The 23,887-nt window shown below is 42.8% G+C and overlaps 1 protein-coding gene across 2 annotated transcripts in view; it reads right to left on the minus strand.

The window, feature by feature from the left end:
- Positions 1–23,887, minus strand: part of TOM1L1 (target of myb1 like 1 membrane trafficking protein) — a 501,668-nt gene that overhangs the window by 358,454 nt on the left and 119,327 nt on the right. For both annotated transcript variants that reach the window (XM_069200030.1, XM_069200031.1), the window contains exons 3-4: positions 19,951–20,029; positions 17,479–17,625 (exon numbers count right to left, since the gene is read on the minus strand). In XM_069200030.1, the coding sequence (XP_069056131.1) occupies positions 17,479–17,625; positions 19,951–20,029 (226 nt within the window). The remainder of the gene's footprint in view (positions 1–17,478; positions 17,626–19,950; positions 20,030–23,887) is intronic.

A 23,887-nucleotide genomic window follows, 5' to 3' on the forward strand; every position in this document is an offset into this window, starting at 1 on the left:
CTCTATTCTATGACACTCCAGTGTACGCTACTCCACTCTATGCAAATCTACTCTACAACACTCAACTCTATGCCACTTCAGTCCATGCTATTCGTCTGAACACCACTGTACTGAACCTCACTCCACTCTATGCCACTCTATGCTACGTTACTCCACTGTACTCCATTATTCTACTCTACACCACTCCACTCTGCTTCACTCCCCTCTTGCCTACTCCAGTGTATGCTACTCCACTGTGTGACACTCCAGTGTACACCACTCCACTCTCCACCACTGCACTCTACATCATTCTATTGTGAGGCCACCACATTGGCCCTCATTCCACTCTACAGTACTCCACTCTACAACACTCCATTGTACACCACTCCACTCGAAGCGATGCCTCTGTACACTACTCTACTCTACACTATTCCACTGTATGCAACTCCTCTCTAATACACTCCAATGTATGCATCTGAACATCACTTCGCTGTACGATATTCGTGTATGGTGCTCAACTGTGTGACACTCCAGTCTATGCCACTCCACTGTACACTACTACACTATGCACTAATACATTCTACACTGTTCCACTGTATTCTTCTCCACTGTACAACACTCCACTCTATGCTATTCCACTCTATGCCACTTCACTCATTGCCACTCTAATATGTGCTTTTCCACTGTATGCCACTCCACTGAATGTCACTCCACTCTATGCCACCCTACTCTACCCCATTCCATTCTGTGCCACTCCACACCATGCCACTCCACTCTACATGACTCCACTCTATGCCACTCCAGCCTGGACACTCCTGTATATGACACTCCGCTCTAAAATAGTCTTCTATATGCTTTTACACTGTACATCACTCCATTTTATGCCACTCCATTGTATGCCACTCCACACCAATCTACTCGTCCGTACTACACCCTACCCTATTCCACTGTACAACACTTCATTCTATTTCACTCTACTATAAACTCTTTCACTACATGCTACGGCACTCCATGTCACTACACTGTATACCAGTAACACTCCGCGTTATTCCATGCTACACCACTCCACTGTATGCCACTTTAGTCTATGTCACTACACTCTATGCTATTCCACTGTACGCCACTCCACACTAGAACACTCCACTTTACACCACTCCACAGAATATTACTCTGTACACACTCACAGTCTATCCCACTACATTGTACCCTGCTCTACTCTATAACATACCACTATGCGGTATTCCATTCTGCAACATTCTACTGTATGCCACTATGCTGCATGCCACTCTACTCTACTCTTCTCAGATCTATGCTGTTCCATTGTATGCTACTCCACTCTATGCCTCTCCACTCTATGCCACTCCACTCTACACCACTCCACGGTATGCTCTCAACTCTGAAACACTCCACTGTATGCTACTCCACTCTGTGCACTCCACTGTACGCCACTCCACAGTATGCTATTCCACTGTATGCTAATTGAACACACTCCACTATAGGTCACTGCACTCTACACAACTACACTGTACACCAAAACACTCTACCCTATTCCACTGTACGCATCTCCACTGTTCAGCAATCCACTCTCAGCTATACCACTCTATACAAGTTTACTGTACGGCACTCCACTCTATGCCACTCTAATATACAGTAATCCACTGTACACCACTCCACTGTTCACCACTGCACTCTAGGACACTCCACTGTACACCACTCCACTCTATGCCTCTCCACTGCAAACCACTCCATTCTGTGCCGGTCCACACTATGCCACTCTGGTATAAGCCACTGCACTTTATGCTAGTCCAATCTACGCTACTCCACTGTACACAACTCTACTGTACGTCACTCCACTATATGCTATTCCACCCTATTCCACTATACCCAATGACACTCCACTGTACATAACCCCACTACATGCTATTCCACTCTACACCACTCCACTCCACTCTTCACCAATCCACTCTACAAAACTCCACTCAATGCTATCCCAGTATATGACACTCCAGTATTGATCACTCCACTGCACCACAGTGCACTTTCCAACATTCCACTCTAGGCCACTCCACTCTACACCACTCCAGTGTACGCTATTCCAATACACATTATTCAACTATACCCCACTCCACTGTACCACATTCCACTGTACTGCACTACACTCTACTCTAGAATACTGTACTCTGCAGCAGTACGGACACTCTTCTCCATTATACTCCACTTAATAACATTCCACTCAACAACAGTAAACTCTATGATTTCTAAACAATTTTTATTACAAGGTTAAACTTTTGTTATGTTAGGAAAACGTTATTTCTCCTAACAAACCAAACTTAAAGTACACAAATATTAGAAATTCTTCAGTTAAAGTTATATCTTAAATGTATAACTTACGGGCCATCGTTAAATTTATATTACTTTAGTCTTTAGCTACAAACATTTTAAATACACCAAAATGTAAATTTCTAAACTTACACTAATACCTTTAATTTATAATTTACGCGAAACCTTCCAATTATTATAACTCATTAATTATTATAACTCATTCATGCACAGTGTATTCAACTCAGTAGCCATCCTGTATTAACTATAACTCACGCCTTCTCTATGCGCTGCTTATATCTTTTTATATTATATTGGTTATACCATGTAAAATAATATTATTTACAATAATAGTTATGATATCTCAAATCATATCTTGTGAGAACACAGTGCATGGTGATACATATCAATGAAATATAACTATATATATATAGCGATATATATAATGTCCAATATCACATGTCATAAGAAGAGTCGATAGTACTTTATGCCTGATTTTGAGGTACTATTTAAGAAAAACGTTGCTGTGATTTTACTTTTCAGCATGAATTACAACAAAGACACATTGTATATAAAACATTATCTTATTGTTACAGTACAGTGCAAAACTGTACGCCTGTGCCAGGCAGTTGCAATGTTTTACATTTCTCTTCTGTTTGTCACCTTTTGTAATCTTCAAAGTAGGTCCGTGTGAAAGGCTTTCATTCATTCATATGGCATCCTATGTATTTGGCAGTAAGGTTTCATAACCATGATTATAGCTGAAAGGCTGGGGGGGTATCTTGATCAGAAAGATTGGGTGGTTGTTACCGTCAGATTTATCAACAATCACTGGCATATCCAGTTAAAATACAGAAATGTAACTAGCAGAGCATGAGGGGGACTTAAGTGAAGTGAAGATGGAGAGGAACATTGGTTGTTAGGGGTAGTAAGTGGCAGAAACACTGCATTTTGAACACAAAAACAACAGAGTGTGTGTTTTGTGTTTGTGTATAAATTTACAAATTCATATGAAATCCAATTGAGAACTCACCACACCCAACATAGAGCACCTGTACCCAACTATTACTTCAAAATAAATGTATTTGGCGTGTAACACCACAAACACTCCCCTTGAAACTACACCCCTGCGAATGGTAGTTAAAGCCTGTTACATAATAGGCATTAAAACTGAGCAGTGTGCTCTATAGATTAAACATAGATGTTTTCTTGCATTTCACTGATGAGAGCTGCCAGTTTCCCAGAAGATCCCTCCCATCCACCAGGAGGGGAAAAAAAGACCTTCCCAATACAGGACATCAGACATATCCTTTTATTTAAACATAGCAGTCCATTTGGTGAATATTACTCGTGTGTTGGAAATAGGTCAGAAATCACAGTTTACCGCTCAGGTTGGAGAACTCAGTATTATTGTGTAAGTTAGCTCCTGTTGGATCTTACAGCCCAAATGCTAACATTTTACCATTATCTCAACAAACAGGGGAATTTGCAGTAGATATGTTTTGTGACTTTAGTGTATTGTGCACAGTTCGTGAAATGCACCCTTACTGTCACAGTGCCCTTTCCTCTGGATCTGCACGCTGTAGAACAAAAGGCCCACCTCCCGGCGTCACCAACTCAGGAAGTTAAAGAACACTGAGTATTGATGAAGCCAAGCGGGGGGAAGGGAAATTAGGATAGGGAACTGCGGGGAGAGAGATCTGAAAAGCAAGAGTGGTTAAGCATATATGTATATACTTGTTCATAACAGCATTAACATGCAATTATACACTTAGTGTTGAGACCCTTATGGAATAGACAAAGGTGTCTCCATAAATGCATGTGTTAAGACCCTTATGCAATAGAAAAAGGCGTCTCCGTGGATGCAAGTGATGAGACCCTTATGGAATAGACAAAGACATCTCCATAAATGGAAGTGTTAAGACCCTTATGCAACAGACAAAGGCATCTCAGTGAATGCAAGTGTTAAGACCCTTATGCAATAGAATAAGGCGTCTCCGTGGATGCAAGTGTTGAGACCCTTATGCAATAGACAAAGGCGTCTCTGTGAATGCAAGTGTTAAGACCCTTATGGAATAGACAAAGGCATCTCCATAAATGCAAGTGTTAAGACCCTTATTAAATAGACTAAGGCATCTCCGTGGATGCAAGTGTTGAGACCCTATGGAATAGACAAAGGCGTCCATGTGAATGCAAGTGTTAAGACCCTTATGGAATAGACAAAGGCATCTCCGTGAATGCAAGTGCTAAGACCCTTATGGAATAGACTATGGCATCTCCGTGAATGCAAGTGTTAAGACCCTTAGGGAATAGACAAAGGCGTCTCTATGAATGCAAGTGTTAAGACCCTTATGGAATAGACAAAGGCGTCTCCATGGATGCAAGAGTTCAGACCCTTATGGAATAGACAAAGGCGTTTCCATGAATGCAAGTGTTGAGACCCTTATGGAATATACAAAGGCATCTCTGTGGATGGGGCGTTGCCCTTCTGTAAATCATGGAACAAGAAAAATTGGTAGAATCATGATACTTCAGAATGTCATAAACCTTAAACAAAACTGGGCGTGGTCCTTCTCTGAATTATAGAACAAGAACCATTAGTAAAATCATGATACCTCAGGATGGCATGAGCTTTAGGCAAAAAAAATGGGCGTGGCCATTCTCTGAATCATGGAACAAGAACAATTAGTAAAATCATGATACGTCAGGATGGCATGAACTTTAGGCAAAAAACATGATGTTGCCCTTCTCAGAGTCATGGAGCAAGAACGATTAGTAAAATCATGACTCCTCAGGATGGCATGAGCTTTAGGCAAAAAACTTGGTGTGGCCCTTCTCGGAGTCATGGAGCAAGAACGATTAGTAAAATCATGATTCCTCAGGATGGCATGAGCTTTAGGCAAAAAACTGGGTGTGGACCTTCTCTGACTCATGGAACAAGTATGAACTGAGACCTCTGAACCTTGAGAAGGCAAAAGCCTTGACTATGGACATACTCTGAGTATCAATCATGCAACTATTATACATTCATAAATATAAAATGTTTGATCTCAGTCTAGAAATTAGCAAAGACTTAAATATGTATCTCACATATTGGTGGTCATTACAACCTCGGCCGTCTTTTTGAAAGACTGCCAAGGGACCGCCGTGCTGAAGACCACCAGTGCAGGCGGTTTTCCGCTCGGCGAATTATGACTGCTGGCAGCCCTCCATCCTTTTTCGGACGGAGAGCCGCCAGCAGACATACTGGCGGTTGGTGGGGAAGTGGAGGTTGCTCCACCTCCACTGCCCGCTCATCAGAACACCGCCCACCGAATCATGTTCCGTGATTCGGCATGGCAGTGTTCTGGTGACAGGGTGCTGGCGGCGGAGCAGCCCCCATGGATCCCGTCCCCTCCCGGAGGATCAGTGGACCAGGTAAATTGATCGTCCTTTAGGGGAGGTGGTGGGGCAGTGTTGTGTGTTGTGTGCGTGCATGGAGGTGTGCGTGTTAGTATGTAGAGGGGGTGTGTGAGTGCGTGAATGCATGCAGGGGGTGTAGTGTGTTCAGAAAGGTGTGCTTGTCTGTCTGTATGTATGTCTGTATGGATGTGTGCGTGTATGTCTGTATGTGGGTGTGTGTGCATGACTGTGTGTGTGTCTGTAGGCATGTTTGTTGGTATTTGTGGGGGTATGTGTGTTGGTGGTGTATGCATGCGTGTACGGTGTGTTTCCGTGTAGCGATGTTAGGGGTAGGGTTGGGGAGGGGGGTCCTGCCACCATTGGGGGTGGCAGGGGGGTGGGGGCTTGGGGGGGGACTCGGGGTGTGGGTGGGGGATGGGGGGACCCCTATCAGTGCCAGGGAAGGAATTCCCTGGCACTGATAGTGCTTACCGCCATGGATTTCATGGCGGTTCTCAACCCCATGAAATCCATGGCGGTCAGCCGTGTCATGATACTGCCGCTGGTCTTGTGACGGCCACCGGGCTGGAGACCAAAGTCTCCAGCCCAGCGGTCGGCTCCGCCCTGGCGGTCAGAACGGAGAGGTGGCGGATGACCATGGCAGTAACCGCCATGGTCATAATTCCATTTTTTTTTTCGCCAGCCTGTTGGCGGTAATACTGCCACTTCTCCCCTGACCGCCGGGGTCATAATGAGGGCCATTATGTTTACAAAAACAATGAAACTATGATTTGCTTATCTTTTAATAATTTTCACATTTGCCACCTAGGTGTGAAAGTTTTACTCATGTAAACTGAAACGCTTTGATTATTTGTCCTAGGGCGCTTTACTCACGTGAACTGCAGCGCTTTGATTACTGTGCCAAGGGCGCTTTACTTCCTGTGAACTGAAACGCTTTGAATGCTGCGTCAAGGGCGCTTTACTTCCTGTGAACTGAAGCGCTTCAAGGGTGCTTACTTCCTGTGAACTGAAGTGCTTTGAATGCTGTGCCAAGTGTGCCTTACTCATGTGAACTGAAGTGCTTTGAATATCGAGCCAGGTGCGCTTTACTCCTTTGAACCGAAGCGCCTTGAATATTGAGCCAGATGCGCTTTACTCCTGTGAACTGAAGCGCTTTGAATATCGAGCCAGGTGCGCTTTACTCCTGTGAACTGAAGCATCTGAATTGCTGCGCCAAGAGCGCTTTACATCTGTGAACTGAAGTGCCTGAATTGCCGTGCCAAGAGCGCTTTACTTTAAATACTGAAAACGCTTTGCTCGTTATGCTAAGGGGTGCTTTTACCTTTTGGAAGTAACAACTTCCTCCAAACTTGGATCCATCAAGGCGTTACCGCTACGAGTATGACCTACTCGAATGCACCATGGAAACAAGGATACTTCGGTTGGATGACACTCTGCCATTCAGGAACTCTGCTCTTCTTCAGAGAAACCCCAACGAGGTCTGGCTGCATGGAAGTCTTCAAAATAGTGAGCAACGTGCTTGGGTGTGGCTGGGCTTTATAGGCCTGCCACACCCCAAGATGGCTGCTGCCTCTAAAAACATTGGAATTGTAGTCCCTTCAAGGAATAGCACTGATAAGTGCATCTTGTCCACCAAAGTCCTGAACCTGCAGCTCTATGAGCTTTGCCACAGGGCAGACGACGCTGATGGAGAAGGGATGACAATTGGTGCGCATAAAGCACCACAGAGTCGCGCAGCGGAGTTTAGGGTGAGACCGGGACCGCGCATGGCCTTATTCCTGACACTTACACAGGATCATCTAACATTATTAACCCCTTCGCTGCCAGGCCTTTTCCCCCTCCTGTGCCAAACCTTTTTTTGGCTATTTGGGGCAGTTCGCACTTAGGCCCTCATAACTTTTTGTTCACATAAGCTACCTACGCCAAATTTGTTTCCTTTTTTCCAACATCCTAGGGATTCTAGAGGTACCCAGACTTTGTGGGTTCCCCAGAAGGAGGCCAAGAAATTGGCCAAAATACAGTGAAAATTTTGTTTTTTTCAAAAACACTGGAAAAAGGGGCTGCAGAAGAAGGCTTTTAGTTTTTTTCCCTGAAAATGGCATCAACAAAGGGTTTGTGGTGCTAAAATCACCAGCTTCCCAGCTTTCAGGAACAAGCAGACTTGAATCAGAAAACCCAATTTTTCAACCCAATTTGGGCATTTTACTGGGACATACCCCATTTTTATGATTTTTTGTGCTTTCAGCCTCCTTCCAGTCAGTGACAGAAATGGGCGTGAAACCAATGCTGGATCCCAGAAACCGAAACATTTCTAAAAAGTAGACAAAATTCTGAATTAAGCAAGGGGTAATTTGTGTAGATCCTACAAGGGTTTTCTACAGAAAATAAAAACTGAAAAAAGAAATATTGAAATTGAGGTGAAAAGAACTGCAATTTTTCTCTACGTTTTACTCTGTAACTTTTTCCTGCAATGTCATATTTTTGAAAGCAATATACCGTTACGTCTGCTGGACTCTTCTGGTTGTGGGGATATATAGGATTTGTAGGTTCATCAAGAACTCTAGGTACCCAGAGCCAATAAATGATCTGCACCCTGCAGTGGGTTTTCATTCTATACCGGGTAAACAACAATTCATTTGCTGAAATAGAAAGAGTAAAAAATAGCCATCAGGAAAACCTTTGTATTTCCAAAATGGGCACAAGATAGGTGTTGAGGAGCAGTGGTTATTTTCCCATCTCTGAATTCCAGGGTACCCATACTAGCATGTGTATTACAGGGCATTTCTCAAATGACGTCTTTTTTACACACTCTCTTATAGTTGGAAGGAAAGAAATGTAGAGAAAGACAAGGGGAAATAACACTTGTTTTGCTATTCTATGTTCTCCCAAGTCTCCCGATAAAAATGGTACCTCACTTGTGTGGGTAGGCTTAGCGCCCGCAACAGGAAATGCCCCAAAACCCAACGTGGACACATCCCATTTTTTCACAGAAAACTGAGGTGTTTTTTGCAAAGTGCCTACCTGTAGATTTTGGCCTCTAGCTCAGCCGGCACCTGTGGAAACCTAGCAAACCAGGAGCCACAAATGTCCTCCCACCCACCGTTCCCCCAAGTCTCTCGATCAAAATGGTACCTCACTCGTGTGGGTGGGCCATGGGACATCACATTTTTTCACAGAAAACAGAGGTGTTTTTTGCAAAGTGCCTACCTGTGGATTTTGTCCTCTAGCTCAGCCGGCCCCAGGGGGGGCAGAAATGGCCTAAAATAAATTTGCCCCCCATTCCCCCCCTGCAGAGCGGCCCTTGCCTACGGGGGTAATAACAATAGGCCGATCTTCCCCCGGGGAGGCAGAAATGGCCTAAAATAAATTTGCCTCCCCACCCCCCCGGGGAGCGACCCTTGCCTACGGGGTCGCTCCCCTTGCGTGACAACGCAAAAAAAAAGATCCCTGGTGCCTAGTGGTTTCTGCCCCGCCTTGGGGGCTGATTGACCTAAAATAGGCTGATCTGCCCCCAAAGCGGGCAGAAATGGCCTAAATACAATTTGCCCTTCCAGGGTAGCGACCCTTGCCTAAGGGGTCGCTCCCCATGTCTAAAAAAACAAACAAAAAAAAATACAAAAATAGAATTTGCCCTGGCGCCTAGAGGTTTCTGTCGCCCCCTGGGGGCAGATCGGCTTAATAACAATAGGCCGATCTGCCCCCAGGGGGGGCAGAAATGGCCTAAAATAAATTCCCCCCCAGCCCCCAGGGAGCGACCCTTGCCTAAGGGGTCGCTCCCCTTACGTGAAATTCACGAAAACAAAAAAAAAAACTCCCTGGTATCTAGTGGTTTCTTTCCCCCTTGGGGGCAGATTGGCCTCATAAAAATAGGCCAATCTGCCCACAAGGGGGGCAGAAATGGCCTAAATATAATGTGCCCCCTATAGGAGCGACCCTTGCCTAAGGGGTCGCTCCCCACCTCTAAAACAAAAAAACAAAAAAAAACAAAAAATAATTAGCCCTGGTGCCTAGAGGTTTCTGTCCCCCCGGGAGCAGATCGGCCTAATAATAGGCTGCTCTGCCCCCAGGGGGCGCAGAAAAGGCCTTAAAAAAAATGCCCCCCCTGGGAGTGACATGCCAGTTTCCTTTTTGAAATAAAATCCCTGGTGTCTAGTGGGCGTTTTGACAGCCGTATATCCAAAATGCAGAGAGAGACTTCAAAGGGAATGAAATAACTTTCCTTCCCTTTGAAGCCTCTCTCCGCCTCCCCCACATGATCGGAGTAGAAATGCAAAGCATTTCTCTTCCGATCACGCTGGAAGCTGAGCTTTCAGCGCGATGGGTGGAGGCCCTGTGACAAACAGCGCGCAATCGCGTGCTGACGTCACTGGGGGGTGGGGGGGGTCGGGGTGGAAGGGGAAGGTCTTCCCTTTCCATCCCTGACTTGGGGGGTTGGGGGGGAACCCCACAGAGGGAGCGCTATTGTACATCATCATGGTGCCAGCATTAATTTGTCAATAAATAATTACATCACAATTACATGTGTGTATGTGTGAGATAGACGTGTTGTGCCAGTGTGTCCCTATCCATGTGTGACACAATTGCCTCCCTGACATATGCATGTCACAGTGATTTGAAATAATAGCTGTGACATGTATATGCCTGCAGTAGTCCTGACCTCCCGTTCAGTGCCTACCCAACGTATACGGACAATCTGGATTCCCTCCCTTCAAGTCTGGCGATAGGTGGTTGTGTTTTCTCTGTGGGTCAGTGGCAGCAGAAATGGCAGGTGTTGTCCAGTCATGTCCAGTCAGAAATGGAAATGGAATTGGGGGAATAGGTACATTTTTATCTCATTTGCCCCCCAATCCAACAACTCAAGTATGTAGATTGGACCGCCACTTTTTGCTTACCGGCAAGGCACATCCAGTTCTTCGTGGGGGAAAAGGTGGCTGGAGTCCCCTAGCAGTCGATTTCCCCTGTGGTAGCACTGATGCAGGTGGTGCTACGTGACAGAGGATGTGCAGAGGATGTGGGTCGAATGCTTGCCCTCGAGTATGGGGCTGCCAACATCTAAATACAAATGGGATGACCAACATGGTGGAGAACGGGTTTTCAGTCAAAAAGTCAATGGTCAGACTGTTACCGCCAAGATCTAAATCAGTCCCTCGGTCTTTTGAAGGATTTTAATCACAAATATTCTAAAGAAGAATGCTAAACCTGTGGTACACAAGGAGAGGAGGGTACTTATTCGGATGTTGATACCCTTACAAGAAACGCTAGACAAACTATTACGTATGGGAGTGACTGAGGAGATAGAGTCCTCAGAATGGTTGGCTTCTATTGTTTTGGCTCCCAAAGACAATGGAAATAAGCTGAGAATGTGTGTAGAACTTAGAAACCTTAATCAATGCATTTGGGTAGATCAGTAGCCCCTACCCAATATTGCTGAGTCCTGGGCCATTCTTAAGGATGCATGTGTGTTCAGTGTAATGAATCTTTCTACTCCATACCACTAAGTCTATTTGCATGAAGAATCAAGAGCACTGACTTATTTTGTTATACCTCTAGGAGTGTTTCGTTTTAGAGGGGTACCTTTTGGATTGACCTTAATGGCAGTGTGTTTTAAATGGCTTATGGAGTATCTGTTGAAGGGGATTGATTTGGTCATGTTTTTCTAAAATAACGTCTTAGTCAATGGCAAGGACAAGCAAGGTCATGATCTCAGTATGAGGCAGTTGTTGACAAGACTTAAAGACTAATGGCTTACATTTTAAAAGGAAAGAGAAAATTTGGTGTGAGGTCAGTCACATTTTTAGGACACACAATATCTGGTAGCTGGATTTAGTTTACTCCAACATAGAGGCACCTCCTCCTTCCAATAAGTAGAAACTTAAGTCTATCTTGGGCCTTGTGGAGTATTACTCCAAATTCATCCCAATTTTACCAGTTTTATTCAACCAAATAGACTCCAGCTCAGTAAAGGAGTAAGTTTTGATTGGTCTAGAGATTGTGAAGAAGCCTTCAAGTTCATTAAAGATGGTATTGCCACCCTGGGGCATTTTGATATCTCCAGGAAGACCATTCTCACAACCGATGCTAGCTTGAAAGGGTTACGTGCAGTCTTGTCTCAGATAGCAAATGGTGATGAAAGGGTTGCTGCCTTCACCTCGTGCTCTCGTAAAGGGACTGAGGAAAGGTATTCAGTTATTGAACAAGAGGCCTACGTTTTTCTTGTGGGACTTATTGTTCATGCTTGGAACAGATCATAAGCCCTTAGTACAGCTGTTAAGCTGTATAAAAATTGAGGCCACCCAGCCCACATGAAGAGATGGATGGAGCGTGTAACTGAATTCATCAATCATGTTGAATATTTACCAGGTGACAGACATGTACCAGTTGATTACTTATTCAGTTTGTCAATTGAAAAATTAGTCATGGCTGAGGCTGGTCATCCTGTCATGTGGGTCAAGGAGTCAGCAATCAATAAAGCAGAAAGGGAGTCAGAAGTGGACAAAAATGATGTGAGGAAGTTGATAGGTTGACCTGATATTTGTGCGGTTGTTGAAGTTGCCAAGGGTTTCTTGAATCTCAGAGAAAAATTGAGCATCCAAGATTCCATTGACAGGTTTGCTGAATAAAATTATAAATCTCGCCCATGAAGGCATTTGGGAAGGAATTTGACTGAAGCCAGGATACGACAGTGCTCTTTGTGGCCTGGTGTAGACAAACAGGTAGAGGGTGTAGTGAAAGATTGTCTCCAGTGTGCAGATAATGACAAATCCAGATCAGTTAGGATGGTCCTGTTGCCTCCAGTTCAAATAACGGAAGAACCTTGAAGTAATTGCATTTAGATATTGTTGGACCTTTTGAGCTGTTTTCACCAAGAGAAATATTTGTTTTGATTTTGGTGGATTACATATTTAAATGGGTTTATGCCTGTTGCATAACCTCTGTGACCCGTAGGTGTGTGCTGGATCTTTTGGAGATGTCTTTGCATGTGAAGGGGTACCAAGGACCATCATCATGGATAAAGGGGTAGAGTTTGTCTCTGCTGAGATGAAGGACTTTTACATGATCTTGCCACTAAACACCATCACACTGAATTGTAAACTTTACAAGAGAATACTCTTGTGGAAAGGATGAATTGCTTGGTGCGAGCTTGTGTTTAGACTGAGGTAGAGAATACTATGAGCACATTGTAACACCCCCAATTCTGTAAGAAAGTATCACCCTTTCAGTGTTTGGAAAGGAGATTGGTTGGCACCAATCTTAATCCTGCATGGTTGGTTTATAGGAAAGGTTCTACGGGTGTGGATTTTTCGTGCAGCCAAAATTCACCTAACAGGGTATAAGAAACAATTTGATGAAAAGCATGGTGTATGTGAAAGGAAGTGGAATGTGGGTGATCTTTTTGAGAACATCTGTATGGTCACCTAAAGAGAAGTCCAAGTATGTGAGCCCAAAACGCATGATTTAAGTGATGAAGAATGTTGTTCTATTAAGTGGTGGTGCAATATGGAGCATGTCATGATTAGGTAAGTGCAGAGTACAAAATGAAGTGGTTGATGACACTTCTGATGGCTCAGTGTCTATTATAGCAATGCAGGAGTCTGTGGGGGATAGTGAGTGCCTGGCAGGTGAATCTGGACCGAGTTGAGGGTAGGTGTGTAGTAGCTCCTGGCACATCTTCAAGGCTATAATTTGAAGTGATTGGGTTGCTACTCTTGGAGGCTTTGGAATAGATGGTGTTAACCCTAAATAGATAAACTCTGACATTCCATCTTTATTATGACATTCTTTCTGTTTTTGAGACATTGATCTTTATTGGCTCCTCACCTCTGATTCGGTGGGGTGACCTATGCCGTACATATGTATACATCATTATTTATTTCGGTTTTCAGCTGTTATTATTTTTCTTTCTTCTTTTTCTTTTATTCATATTATTTATACATGTAATTTGCTCTGTGGAGTTCCACTCTGAGCCATGAGAATGTACCATGGTTATGATGGAACAGTATGGGGCAAAGAGAGGTAGCTATTAAGACTGGATGAAGCTATGCTGTTTATGTTGGTGGAAGTAATAAAGATTTGATGAAAACCTTGCTTCCTGGAGTTAATCATAACAATTTCCTTGTGTGTTTTCTTCTGTCTTCCTGTCAATAAGTATTTCTCTAAGCATCTAACTATGAAAAACAAGGAATGTTGAAGAGATATCAATGCTGGCTGAAGCACGCAAACTGTAAGGACTTGAAATTAAAAAGTTAAGTTGCTACGTTCACTTTATCTCTCATCAGTACATCTTGTGTACAAGGTGGAATTGAGATGTGAATGAGAGACTGAGGCCCTGACTTAAGAAAAGTTGTGCTGCACCCAGTGCAGCGCCGCTTTTGTCCATGATGTCCAGATGTTACCGGGTGTGTGTGTTTAGTGGTCCCTTTGCCTTTCCCAAGGGTGAGGGTGGGTATTTTTGTGCCATCCCATCCTTGAAAAATTTCAGTGGGTATTTTTACCACCCCTATCTAACCATGACTAGGGAGGCATTTGGTGTTCTCCCTCCCTGCCCAAGGATATGGGGGTATTTAGTGTGACTATGTATCTCCCTAGGAAAAGGAGGGTTGTACTGTTTAGCCTCCTGCCTTGTCCTAAGGTGTATGAATTACGTTGTTCCACCTTACACTAAGATGAGGTATTTGTTGTGCTACTGGCCTTTATGCCCCCTGCCTTGCCCCAAATCAGGACAAAGGCAGGCTTTAGCACTGGTGGTATCTGATGCAACAATCCTTTTTGGTACACCCATCCCAATTACATCATTCTCCATAAATTCGCTCACTAACACTTTCTAACAGAGCCACTCATCTCTCCATACTCCCTCTCTGACATGTATGTCATTTTTTATAGTGCTACTCATAGTTCACTCACACTCAGTTATGTGATCTGCATGGCAGCAGGCACACTATCTGTCAACACTGCCATTAGACAAATATGGTGATCTGCTCCATCTTGCCCATGCACAGTAGGGTATTTAGTGCCCACTCTCTTGACACGTAAGGGGATGTATTTGTTGGCACCCACCATTCCCAGGGGTGTCCAGTGTATTTAGTTCCCCTGCATTGTGAAAGGCTAGGTAGGGGTGGGAGGGTAGTTTGAGGGGTTTGAAGGGAGCTGAAATCTGTTTCAATACTGCGTCACCCTCACAAATAGGGTTAAAATAGTGCTAGCACTTGACCCCCTTGTCTGTTCGCAATTGCAAATAGGGCAGTGGGAACAGCTGTCGCTGTTTGGCTGTCCTGATCCTCATTCACCATAGGAAAAATGAACAGCTGACAATTGGCTCACTGTCTTACTGTCTTACTGTCCTGCTTCCATTAAGAAGCTGGGCAGCATCACCAATGTCACCTCACCCAGCCCTCCTTCATGCTCTCTGTTGTTCCATCCCCTGTTTGGAAATGTGTAGAGGGCAATGAAGCATCTGCTTACAGCGCTCCTACTCTTGCACAAAGTGTAGGTTGGGCAAAGGCCAAAAGTTATCTGGTGTCTTTGACAAGCTAGGGGGATGGCCAGAATACCCCATGCACTTGGGCAAGGTTGGGGGTGTTGACAAAACACAAAGGGGCTGGCAGACCGCCTGCTTTGGACCTCAGGCCTAGAAGTGAAAGCCTAGGGAAGTAAGCAGCAGACTTTATATAATTGGTGCTGCAGGTGCAGTGGAACTGGGACCCAGGGCTCTAAGGTGCTAACTAAACCCCAATTATGGCTGTTTTACTCTCCTTCTTTGCTTGTACTAGGGCTCAGTACACCCTTGTTATGTAAGTGTTGCCTTGGGCCTCAAACCAATCGCCTAAGGGAGGGGAAAACTGGAGTAGAGGAGACACCTTAGCTCAGAGAGATGGTACAGCCAAGGATTGGGCAAGATAGAGGCTCACGTTTTAACAAGGGGCACAGGAGAAGGCCTGCTTCACAAGGCAATATCTATAATTATTAAAGTGGGGTCCAGGAGTGTGAGAGGCCCAGTGAATGACAATTTTAACTGCCTTACTTTACAAAATAGGCATGGGGACTCGCTATCCTTAACAGCATTAGGGCTGAGGGAATCCTTGCCTTAAAGAGGCAGGCAACACATGTGAACTTATTTCATGTATGTTTCATGACTGGAATGATGGCCAGGCATGGTGAGGGAGGGGTGAAAGAGGAGAGAGCCTGCTACTGAGGGCCGCATCCATCATTAGTACAGCAGGTGTGGTTGTATTGGGACAAAGGATTGTGAGGGACTCATGCCCCTCAAATTATGGGGAGTAGTGTTTTTTTGGTCAATTTCTGTTTTTATTTGATGTATTTGCTCTTATCTTACATTTATTTTGGATTATGAGCTACAAAAAAGCACCTCCAAAATTACTTCATAAACCCCGCCCTTCCCACTCCCCCAAGTCTTGCCCTAAAATGTTTGAGTGGGGCCTGACTTCAAAACATTTTTCTTAAGGGGGGGCTCAAAACAAAGAAAGTTTGAAGGACTCTCATCTAGGACTTGTTTCACAAGCCTAAAGAAACAGATGTATAGAAAGGGTCAAATTAGGCTTAAACACAAAACCAAATACATGTAGTCACAATATATGTCGACCTATATAAATGTAAGTGTGTCAAACTGCATATGTAGCTATGTAATAATCTATTGGTCTTATTTAAGGCTGACCCTCCATAATAAAAGATCGCCACTGTGTCAGAGATATTTTACAGAAAATGTTTTCAACAATACAGCAGAACTTTTGGCAAACATATAGGGGGTCATTCCAACTTCGGCGGGCGGCGGAGGCTGCCCGCCAAAGTTCCCCCGCCAGAAGACCGTACCACCCGCCCAGCGGGAAAGACCCAGCAACGATGAAGCCGGCTCCGAATGGTGCCGGCAGAGTTGCTGGTGTGCGACGGGTGCTGTGGCACCCGTCGCGATTTTCAGTGTCTGCTTTGCAGACACTGAAAATCTTAATGGGGCCCTGTTAGGGGGCCCCTGCAGTGCCCATGCCAGTGGCATGGGCACTGCAGGGGCCCCCAGGGGCCCCACAACACTCGTTCCCGCCAGCCTTTACACCGCCAGGAACAGGCTGGCGGGAAGGGGGTCGGAATCCCCATGGCGGCGGTGCTTGCAGCGCCGCCGTGGAGGATTCCCTGAGGCCGGGGAAAACCGGCGGGAAACCGCCGGTTTCCCTTTTCTGACCGCGGCTTTTCCGCCGCGGTCAGAATTGCCCCAGAAGCACCGCCAGCCTGTTGGCGGTGCTTCCTCCGTCCCCGGCCCTGGCGGTCATGGAATGAGGCCCATAATGTTGAGCAGACCGCCATTTACTGGTGCTCTGATTAAAATAATATGTGTTTCCCAGACGCTCCCAGAGTGAAACAAAAAAGTAGTTTCTCCTGACACGCTTCTCGCAGCATGTTGGGAACATTATTATGTTTTCCTGTTAACCATCATTGTGACTTTTCCAGTGTTCACGAACAGATAAAAACAATATTCAAAGGCCTGCCCTAAAAGGGTCAGTGTGGCAAAGGTGTTTTTGCCAACAGCCATGTAGCAGATAGACGATTAACTAAGCGATGCTATTGTTGTGGCCAGAGTCCTTACCATCAGAAACTCCGCGATTTCCTGACTGTAAATAATACGGAAGGATCATGAGGTGAGAAGAAACGGACATCCACTAATTTACAGTAGATATCCAAATTTCACCTTTAAACTGCACCATATTTCTTCGAGTCTGTCTGTCATTTTTATTCTCAAATTATAACATTCACACGTTCCAGTACAATACTTACCATGATGAAATGTAAAATTGTATTCTGCATCACAATTGGTAGATTGTATTTTGGCTTCAACAGTTTAACTAGCACTCTGCAGAAGTCCTTCTTCACAACAAGAGCTTGGAAGGTTACACAGCAGTTCTGCATACACATCTCAAGAAGCTAAAGTAAAAGAAAAAGAAAAGTGTTGGTCTAGAGCTCGGACATTGTGCCTGTTCTAATTTTGCTATGTGGTGGGCATTGGCTATGGAATCTGTTGTATATTTTATAATGGGCTTACTATGCAAGTGTTCAGCAGCTTTCTGAAGAGAGAAAGATGTATTTTGGTGATACAGGTAGCCTTTTCCTTGTTCATGTGTATTAAATAGGGGGTTAGACTAAAAACATTTTTCACAGAAGCAATCTCTCTCTTCCATTTCCTATAACTTGCTCAAAAGTTAATTACTCTTACAAATCCTTCAAACCTTTTTTCAAATCGTATTCATTAAGTCAAATATGGTTGAATTGTGTACACCAGTCATCATTTACACTTTGATCTCAGAAAGAGGATTTCAAAAAGTCATACTTGAGGTTCTATCGCACATATTTCTTGTAAATCCCACAAGAATGTTTAGATGCTCCCCTTTAAGACTTTATCACTACTGGAACATTGAGGCTTCAGCCAAAGAAAGTTGTTTAGTTCCTTGCCAACTTCTCCTTTCACCTCTATACTATGGCTGATTATGTGTCTATCTACTCTTCTTCTTTTTACCGCTCAACTCTAGCGCTCTGAGGTAGCAATGAATATATACTCATATGCAGGAAAATAATCTGCAGGATGTCAAGGGACTGTTAATATAAAGTCCATATACATTTATTTCATAAAATAGTCTAGGCCAATGTTATTTGAAAAAAGGATGGCTTACACCTATGCAAATATGGTTTGTTATAACAACGTCCTCTGTTAAAGAAGCCCAGTATACATTTGTGTAGTGACTGGAGGGGCCAGATCAGGCAGATGATAAACTCATGCTCATGCTCAACAGAGGAATGTAAGCTGACACCAGATATGGTATCAAAACTTGTACAGTTCCCACATGCAGTCAGAACAAACCCCGATGAACAAAGAGTCTGAGTCCACACTTATGTTCCTGGATTGCCTGGGTTTACACTGGGTGGCAGAGAAGATGGGTTGTTTGAAGAGAAACCATGTGCTTGGTCAGGTATACCTTCAACATTACCTTTAAGAGTTTGCTACACTCATTATACTATGTGGTGTGAAGGTGTTCCATTCTCACTACACAGTGGTTGTATATGTTAAACAGACAGCCAGATGTAATTAAACATGGCTGATAGATATAAGAGATAGAAACCCCATGCCCTACATTATAAGGATATTGCAAGTCATGGCAGAGTTCCATAATCATCTAAAGGGTCATCTAAATATACAAAACAACAAAAATAAAAAAAATAAAAATATATATTTTTTCTATGTCTATGCAATGGATTAGTGGCTATATAAAGAGTAGGATGGGTCACATGACTTGAATACCTGGAGGGCGAAGGAGGAAGACCGTGATGGTTGAAACGTGTCACCCTAAATCTGTGATTTCTGAGTTATATGGATTGATATGGAATTTTGGATATAAATAAAGGACAGCAATCTGCATGGAGTGCCATCGTTCGAATTTTATGTGGAGCATACCTGTAAGTAAAAGTACCAGTTTAACTTCATTATGAAATTTCAGACATTTACCTGGGGCTGAGCTCCAACCCCCAAACCCACCTTGTTTCGTCCTAAAGGACAATCACTGATCTTTGGACGGAGTTTGTTCACCTAGGAGTAAAAGGATCATCACATAGCCAATGCCAATTCAACTTAAACCAGTCAATAAAACTAATAGCTTAGACACTAGACCAGTGTGTCTGGCTTCTAAAACTATCAATACAGAGTTATACATACAGCCCAATGTCACATTCAGTACAGACAGCTCTGCTGCGCAAGTGCAAATTTTTTCTCTTTCTTTTTTTCTCCATGTGGGGTATTTTTTTCCTGTGTAGAAAATCCTTCACCTGATACCCCCAAAATTGTTTGCACGCTCTGTTCCCCTTCCCGACCTTGAAGGGATTTACTCTAGCCCTTTGCTGGATCAAATATCTGGCCATTCCCAGAATGGAAAAGGTTTGGAGAGGAGTTTGTGAATGCGAGTTTTGCGGCATTCACAAACTCTCAAGGTCTTGATCTGCCCACTCCTTACCACTTACATGGGTTGACTACTCACAGTCATATGCAGGTATGATGTGAAATTATGCAGTAGTAAATTCCATTAAATTACCTGGGCAGCACTTTGTTGTCAGCTGACACACTTAAGTACAGCTATCTTTGGCTGAAAATGGCTTTGTGAATTGAGCCCATTGTGTTTAAATTCGAGTATAATCCCTTGGTTTATTCTGTTCATGATTTTGCTTTTTAAATTGGCAATAATATTGTGAAATCTCAGTACTCACTGATAGAGAAAGTCCAACTTCTTTATGGTTATAATTTTGGGAAATCCTCCTCTTTATCGCTTTTACTGCTTCCTTTGGCCTGCAGCACAATCACAAGAAGGAGACATTGCAACAGTAAAATATGAAAATACACAAAGCTTGAGCACTTGTACTCAAAACTGACAACTTACTAAAAAAAAACAATACATTAGATTATGCTTTTTGTAAAGCATTGTGATTAATGTAGCTTATTGAATGTAGTTCATATTATATGTTATACAAATGCTTCCACTTTAAAACTCTTAGGGCATATTTCTTACATTCAATGGAAAATGATTAGTATCCATTATTTGTTTTTTGACATATACAATCCAATTGCATTTGATCCTTATATTATTTGAATTGTTCTTTTTTAATACAATGCTTTCTTCACCACTCATATGAACTTAAAATGAAGCAGGAATCATTCAAAATGGAATCCTTCTGTTGTAACCAGCAACACAGGAAAAAATCTACCAATACATAGTACCCACCCAGAAGGATGTGCTTCTGGATGTAACAATGAGGGGGCCACACAAAGTAGCTAGGTGACGAAGATGAAAAAATGTAGAACATGTTGTAAGAGTGTAGTAGAAAATATCTGTGTAAAATCAAGTTGTGTGACGGACAGTAATAAGGCTGTTTGATATTCAAGAAAGCAGATTGGAGGTTTAAGTTTCAAAGATAAATTTTCATTGGAAGTGAATATTTCTATTAAAGAATTGATGCAACTCATCACTGCCTCCATAATTAACTCAGGTAACATATTCCTTGGATACTTTAGCCTCAAAGTGGGGACTATTTAGATGTTGCGGCATCAATTCTATCTTCACCACTGTAGTGACAAAAATATTTCTCAACTTCTCATACACACATAGAAAAGGCTGCAGCCCGGAGCATAAAAATAACACCTGAATGTATAAGCTGCCAACGCCCAGTCAAAGAACCTAGAAAAATTTCACAGTAAAAGAAACAAATAGAAAAAGTACCTTCATATCAAAAATCACACACATAAACAAAGGTGACAGATCACACTAAATACACCTGAAGAAACATTTCAACATAGTAATAAATTACACTCCCTCCCAAAGCAATTTGTGATCACAAATATATTAAAAACAGAATGTGAGGAGTTCACCACCTTCCTGTTGAATAATTAAGGAAGATAGAATTCTCATTTCTTTACTATTTCAAACTATAAGTCTGTAAAGAGAAAGCACAGAAGACAAAGGTGACCTGTTCCCCTACAAGCAAATCACCGTGCTGGAACTGCACTAAATAATAGCCACAATTAAATACTTGTCTTATTTTAATGAAAACATTCCCTATACTATTGTCAGAGATATTAGAGGTGCTGCCTGATTAGCACCAAATTTTCAGAAGAACCTTTGCCACATTGTTTGAAAATGGCACAAGTAACACCTCCACTGAAATACTCGTGTATATCCAGTAGACGTCAAATATTAATTTTCCTGTTAAATGTATTAGAGAGATGTGTGAAACTCCAATATTAAACAACTTCATATAGGAATACAATCTACTACACAATCTGCAATCAGGTTTCAGGTCAAACTGCAGCAGTGTGACAACAATCTTAAAAGTTGTACAAGATGCTCTTCACATGTTAGACAAGGAGATCATGTTAATCTGTGATGCTTGATTGCCATTATCACAGCTAGCCATGTAACCTTCTTAGAAATCCCTAAAGAGAGAATGGGGATTCGTGACATGGCACTAAATAAGTTCACCTCATACAGAGACAACCGGGGACAATTCAGGAAATACCCAACTGCCTCTTTGACCCTATCACAGTGTAGCCAGGATTGCCTCAATGGGCTATTCTCTCCCCAATCCTCCTCAGTCTTAATATTGAGTCACTGCCTCTACTCTCAGTTAAATATTTTGCCAAAGCCTCTGAAGACATTTAAGCATAAATATGTCGACACGCCAAAAGTTTAAGCCACTTAAAGTGTGCTCCCTCTCATTTCTCTGACTCTCACATCCCATTCTAAATATGCTTAAACTCACTCATTATGTTAAAGGCAACCTTTTAATTGTAGCATCTGCAAACTCCTTTGGCTTCAATCTAGACAATAATTTTAAAATACAAATGCACATCAATGCAAAAGCAAAAGTAGTCCTAATCAAACTCCTATGCTGAATTAAACCATTTATCCTGTAACCTGAAATTGTTAGTTACCTAAACTCTGTACTCACAGATATTGCTTAAGTGCACCTAACGTCTCTCAAAGTAATCCGCGTGCTAATGCCAGGCTGGCTGTAGGAACTAGAAGGCTTGACCTCATCTCATCATTCTTGATCACTCTCAGATGGCTGTAGCATAGCATCCTAAGTCAATTTCACAACTGACATTGCTTCCAGTCATGTATTTTAAACCCACAATTACATGGCTAGTCTTATTAGGTCTGTTAATCTAATTAACTGAAATAGAGCAAACTTAGACTGCAACATCCAGAATGTATTTTAGTGTCACAATGAAGTTCAGTATTGAAAACACTATCTGTGATGACATGGAGGAAGGTGGCCACCCTTATACCTGTCAAAAGAAATATGGAGCATCTACCTGAAGCCAGTCTTCCACACTATATGTACAACAAGCCAATCAATATTTAGAAACACAACTGTGGCAGTTAATTAATACAATACATGTCATCAAGGTAGCAAATGTAATTAAGGCCTGTCCTAAACTGCCAATCCTTGCTGGCATGCATGTCCTCCAAGAGAGACCCCTTCCTTGCACCTTAGTGCCACAGCAAGCTTTTGTTGTAAGGAATCCCAAGTGGGTGTAGGAGTTTTGAAAAATCAAGCAAGGCTGTAAGCAACAATGCAATACATTTGATACCAAGGAGAGCTCTACTTATCACTCATTTTCTTTTAGGAACAGACCATTCTCTTCCTCAGTCACAAACTTTACGTTCTGTTTTTTTGCAATCCAAACTCATCGTAATACAGATGTTAATTACATTTGAACAATTGTTGTAGTTCAAATCCAAAAGAAGACAGCAAAAACATCCATTAAATTGCATGGATATGAAATAGCAATACATTGAGATACAATGCAACTTCAGGGGCTGTTTACAGTAATGCTAACTATTACTAGAGACAGAGAGGAACTACATGACACAAATGATAAAGTAGTATGTGTTGAACTATAAATTAAATTTAGCATCCAAATAAATCAACCTTAAATATAGAACCAGTATTTGACAATCATAGAATAGCATTATCTCCTTTTCTGATTATATAAACTAATAGTTTTATTGGATTATGGCAAATATATGCTAGTTTTTCCATTTCACAGTACTAATGTGCAATGAATAAATACCATAAAAGAAAGAGTATGCCACCCATGCTGAGAACTGAAGACTTAGAACAATGGTTCTTAACTTTTTGATTTCTGTGGCCCCCCACTTAATCATAACTCGAATACAGGAATCCCCGATTCAGCCACTGCTGGAAGCTGGGCACCACGGCTTAAACAATTTCTTATATTTGAACCTCAACATAATAAACAAAAATAGAGGACAAGTATTCTTCACACAAATACATAAATGATTAAATACTGATTTAATTCACAAATATGAAAAAACAAATGTCCATTTTAATTGGATCGTTGGGCTTTTCTAAAGTCAACTGATTCCACCGATTGTACATACTATAGACCATCGGCGCACCAGATTTTTGGTGAGGAGACCGCTGCAGAGCTGGCGGTCCCCCGGCCCAATTATAATGTTTCCCCTGGGCTGACCAGTGGCAACCTAAGTATTAGGAGGTTTCTGCCGGTCAGCCCAGTGGAAACAGTGTGGTGGCATTAGCCTCGACTCCTCATGGAGCCGAGGCCAATGCCATTGCACAGAGGATGCCCCCAGCACCCTTGTAATGAGCACTGTCTGCAGCA

This window comes from Pleurodeles waltl, chromosome 7 (assembly GCF_031143425.1).
Source record: "Pleurodeles waltl isolate 20211129_DDA chromosome 7, aPleWal1.hap1.20221129, whole genome shotgun sequence".
Lineage (NCBI taxonomy): Eukaryota > Metazoa > Chordata > Amphibia > Caudata > Salamandridae > Pleurodeles > Pleurodeles waltl.